Below are 5651 nucleotides of genomic sequence, written 5' to 3'. Positions count from 1 at the left end.
TTCTTTGTTAGAAGGGAGTGTGTCTCAACAAGAGAAGGAGAGAACAAGAGGAAAGATGAGTAACGAATCAAGACCGGTGCCGAGGAGAGAGAGTCCATGGGGGATCACCGGAGACAATCATCCTGAACCCAAAGCTCACCGTTGCAACGACCGTGTTGAGGATGTTATCCAGGTTTAGCTTTTTCCCCTTTTCCCTTTTCCCTTTTCAATTTTACCTTCACTACTTCTCATGGATTTCTTCATGTGATTCGGGATCTGTCCTCGCTTTTTCTTGTTTTCGTCTGTTTAATTGGAACATTCTTTCTGTTATTATTATTATTATCTATAGGTCATGAATAAAGGTGGTGAATTTTGTAGGCTTGCTTTGAGGGAAACCCATTCAAGACTGTTCCGGGACCTTTCAAGCTCTTCTGGCAGTGCATGCGTTCAAAACCTGGGTCAGATTATCATCTACCTTGCAATTATATCTACTCTCTTCTTTTAAGATAATTTCATTTTATGAATTGAGCTTCGATCGCGATATTATTGTGGCTGGATATAATTTGGGAAGCACAAATGTGACAAGGGACATGGGTATGACACAATATGGGATAGGGAAATATGGTACATTATATTAGGCATAGCGCAGATGTAAAACTTTGTATAAAATACACAAGAGAGAATCTGTGGTTTATAAGTGAGCTCGAATTGTTTTAAGCATAATAAAATAATTTAGGGAAAATTACATTGACCCTTTTGTTAAGTTTCCTAAATAACAATCATACCCCTCTAATTTTTTACAACACTTGTTTTCCCTGAGATAGCACCGGAACATATGGCCATCCTCCAAATATCATAAAAAACATGCAATTAATAGGGAAATGAATGGAATGTAAAGGAAGAGCAAAGTCATTACTTGCAAATTGCAATACAAGCAGAACTCTTGAGAATCCAGGAATGCATAACATAGCTCCGCGTCTCTAATGTACAGCTGCTTTTATCTTCTTTGGAATTGTGGGATCATGAGTTGTAAAAGAAGTCTTTGAGTAAGTACCTTCCGTTGGTGGAGTATATGATCTTGCAGGGGGTGTGCCTAAACAAAGAAGAAGTGAATGCTCAATGTAAAAACTAGAGAGTATGATCATTAGTTAAGAAGACTTTAGGAGATATGAGTGCAGTTTTCCTTATAATTCATCATTTTGTCGCATTACTGTGATATTCTCTTCTGAAATGGTGTACAAATTTAAAACATAAAAGTAAAAGGATTAAACACAACTAGGAATTTTTTAAGCGTCCATAAAGTGACTGACATATATACTTGCGAGATAAGTGTGATTCTCGGTTACCATTATTTCAAAACCTATGTTTTATGTTTAATATATATTAATTCAAGAATAGTTATGGGAATTATTGTAGAGTTATTAAAATCAATTCCCTCTCTTCTCACTTCATTAAGGGTATTATGGTATTTTAATAAATATTTCAAATGGCTACCTAGAAGTTACAATACACAGTTCATCTGTGAATGAGAGAGGTTACGTTCCTGAAGGAAAAAAAAGTCATCAAGGGATATAAAAAGAGGGACAATATGCATCAAGAGATCTTTTACGATAAATCCAAGTAAGTTCTTGAACCCGTCTAATGATATAATTTTGTGAGAAGCATAGATCGTGAGGTCCCTATGAAATAGAGTAGTTTCTTGATTTGAATTGGAATTTTCCCCAAATTGTAGAAAACCTAATTTTAAAATTATGAAATTTTGTGGATTGCATTCCGCTGCAACAATTCTAAGTTTTTATTAGTGGTTGCTTCTTTTATTGATTTGAATGCATTTGATTGAAAATTAAATGGTCATTTATATATACTGTTACAAGATTCATGCAAATTGAATTACTTGAAATAGAATTAAATGCTTTAAATTGAAAAGTGCGTTCTCTTTTCTTGACATGCATGGTGTTTTGCTTCATGGAGTAATTATATGTAATTGTTAGTTTCAATTGGTTGAAGGAAAATTGAATTCCGCTACTGTATTTGTGAATTGCATTTCCAACTGGAATTGACTTGGAAGGTGAATTGCAATATAAGAATTGAAAAAGCGTGTTCACTATTGCGTAAAAGTGTCACTGTCAATCATGACCATTTGTTTTTAATGACATTGCTACCTATATATATTTGGTTATGGAATATTGTACTAATTTAGGAATTCATTGTATGATAGATTTGTAATCTCCAAAGTGATTAAATCTTTTTGTTTTAATTAATTACGAAGTAGAGATGATTTTATTTCAATTAACCTACAATAGAAAAGGGTAGCAATGTCATTAAAAACAAATATATATATATATATATATATATATATATATATATATATATATATATATAGAAAAGGGTAGCAATGTCATTAAAAACAAACATATGGTCATAATTGACATTGACACTTTTATGTAACAATGAACATGCTTTCTCAATTCTTATTGCAATTCACCTTCCAATTTAATTCCAATTGGAATTGCAAGTCACGAATACAGTAGCAGAATTCAAGCCATCAAGTATTGGGAAATGTGGATTGATCTTGACTGCTGGATGTCATATAGATTTGGAATGATGTCTCTGTGTGCCTGGATGTGCTAGAAGTTTAGTTTCTGTTGCAATGTTGGATAAATTAGGATTTTATTTTAAGATTGGACACAATGTTTTTTCTTTATTTAAAGACACCAGTATAATGATGTAGTTTCATACATCCCAATAATCTATTTTATAGGGACCTTAGGATATATGATTCTCACAAAATTATATTGTTAGAAGGATTCAAGAACTTACCTGTATTCATTGTAAAGGATCTCTAGATGGATATTTAATGTGTTCCATAGGATGTTTTCTTCTGTCTAGTTACTTTTTTTGGTTGTGGAGGAATGTAATCTTTCTCGTTCACATAAGAACTACAATGTAACTTCTAGGTAACTTTTTCTAAATATTTATTAAAGTACCATAATATTCCTAATGAAGTGAGAAGAGAGGGAATTGATTTTAATAACTCTAAAGTAATTCTCATAACTTTAATATATTTATTACTTAATAATCATCACATTAGAAACCTTTATATTAAAGTTATTCTATAAATTACATGAGCCAATATTAGATTAAAATAATCTAATAAGAATTACATGTCTTACGAATGAAAAGAAAGAGATAAGAAAATGGGGTGAGAATATGATGATGGAGAAAGTAAGCATTTGAGTATGATTATAGAATAGCAAAGGGTTTGCCCTTGTAAGGATTAAATCAACTGCTGCTTGGGGTGGCTCTACAATGAAGATTAATGTTATTTTCATCCCTTGTCACGGCTTTCCTTTCCCCATACAAGTTTTTCTATTACCTTGTTTAGCGGTTGACATTTATTTTGTGGCTTTTGCAGTGAGGAACCTACAGAACCATATACTTATCTAGATTTTGATCCTCCAAAGAGAGAGGCGAATCCTGAGAAACCTGATCAGTAGTGCCACTTTTACTTACAACTGCCTTAACAGCTTTGGCACAAGATGGTCTTGTAGTGGTTTTCAAAATTTCCTTCCCTGTGGATGTTTTATGAGAAGGAAATATGTAACTAGATTATTTTTGTTTCTTACAATAAAACAGACGTCCTATGCCTTATTACTTAAAAAGAAATCATGACTAGTTGCGTTTTTGAATAATCTGCATGATGATCGATTGGTTATTTGTTTGATGTTATGACATCATTAATAAAATTATGCTGGATTGCTTTTAGTTTTCAATGTAATAGAATTTGTATAGCAACATGACAAGAGAGGAGTGAAGAAAAACTTGTGAAGAGATTGACTAATATCTATTTATCTCAAATTCAAAACTGAGATTTAACCTTTACTTACAAACTAAAAAACCAAAATAAGAATGAAAAGCTAAGCAAGGAAGCCAGAAAACTATATATAGTCTTCTTTCCTTGCCTTTTTTTTATGTTATTTATTTAAATTCTCTGGACTAAATAATAGTTGAAATCTACTTACTGTTAAAGAATATTCTTGGTTGTCAATTTTGATATATTTGTATGAATTACGTTTATGAATTTTAACTAATAGAAATTGTACTCGAAATCTTACTAAATCCTTTTCATTGAATAAAATATGAAGAATGGTGTTGGTTTAGTTAAAGAAGCTAACGAAAGGGTTGGTGTAGCTAATTTGGTCGTTGGTGTAGCTAACATCATTCCTTCATTCAACAAATAACATCCATTGATGATAGCAGGAAATCTGTTTCCCATTACAATGATTGAACATTTGATGTCGCTGTTGGAATTCAATTTATCTACAACTTTGCATACTCAACAATACTTTCTTTTTAAATTTATCCAAAAAACAACCTTTTTAAAATAATCTAAATTAGTTCCTTGTAAAAAGAATTGTAGGGACCATATCATCGTAGAAAATTTTCTTCCAAGAGGATTATCACGAACAGTTAAGGTTTTTTTTTTTTTTTTTTTTTTTTTTTTTTTTTTTTTTCTGAATATCTTAATGCAGTAATACTTTTAAGATATTTTTTTTTTGTAAATTTAAAATTTATGGTAGTAACAGTTTTTTTTTTTGAAAAAGTAATTTAATAATGAATTAAATTTTTAAGGACCTAGTGAGCTTATGAACTGAGTCACCAAACTTTTTTTATAATTTTTTTAATACATGTTATGAATATGAAGTTTTGAAAATTTGAAAGAAGGGAGGTAAAATTATTTGCAAGAGTTGTTTACTATTTATAAAAATACACTATTTTACGACACTAGATTTACACTAATCAATCATGTATTTCTTTTATTTAAAACTTGTTAAATTAAAGAGCACTCATTAGAAATTATTTTTCTGTCCTGCTTTATTTATTTTTCTTTAATTTGAATCGTATTCTCAAACATTTAGATGTTAATTCAGTGATATTAAAAAAAACGTATTATCAAACACTTTAAGAATATTCATGTATGCAAACACGATATATTTTGATTACTATTTTTTTAAAAAAATTGCCTTTTGTTGAGTGTCCAACAAATTACACTATTTTTATACATAAACCCAATAATAACCACGCTATTATATTAACTCATTTTTCAAAGTCTGGAGACCATCCATTGAACTCGTTCCCACGGGAAACATGTGCAATGACCACAATGATTTGATGAATCATTTTCAGTTTTCGACTATAAGCTATGAGCTCCACATCGTATATAATTTATTTAGTGCGTGTAATAACAATATAAAAAGTTTTGCAGATTTGTGAACTAAGAATCTTGTGACTAGTTTAACTTCATTTTTCAATAAAATAATTCAAGTGGGAGCCAACTTTTGGAAAATCTTTCCTCCTTAGGTCAACTAAGTAAAGGACTATTTCTACTCAAAGAAAACCTCTAAGTCTAGATAACGTGAACTTGGTTGGTAGGGTACAAAGATTCATCTACAATGGGTGGCATAAGATTATATAATTAAACTCTAATTGGCTGCATTTGTTTTCTTCAAGAGAAAATACTTTTCTTAAACATCCCAATGTTATAAATATGACATAATTCAACAATGAAATTTGAATTCATGTATCTTTTTCCTTTTTCTTTATATATTGTTGAAACTTTTCCACTTTTACTCAACTATTTAAATTCATACTTAAATTCTCTGAACAAATAA

At 30.4% G+C, this 5651-nt stretch overlaps 1 protein-coding gene across 1 annotated transcript; it reads left to right on the top strand.

Annotated features, from left to right (window-relative positions):
* LOC106760991 lies at positions 1-3744 on the top strand. The gene is made up of 3 exons (XM_014644452.2): positions 1-172; positions 358-437; positions 3395-3744. Exons 1-3 carry the CDS (start codon positions 56-58, stop codon positions 3474-3476), a joined length of 279 nt encoding a protein of 92 aa, XP_014499938.1. The 5' UTR covers positions 1-55; the 3' UTR covers positions 3477-3744.
* Positions 3745-5651: the final 1907 nt, after the last annotated feature.

Source organism: Vigna radiata, chromosome 5 (genome assembly GCF_000741045.1).
Source record: "Vigna radiata var. radiata cultivar VC1973A chromosome 5, Vradiata_ver6, whole genome shotgun sequence".
Lineage (NCBI taxonomy): Eukaryota > Viridiplantae > Streptophyta > Magnoliopsida > Fabales > Fabaceae > Vigna > Vigna radiata.
Note: the sequence above shows the minus strand (reverse complement) of the source record. Positions and strands in the feature narration are given on the sequence as shown.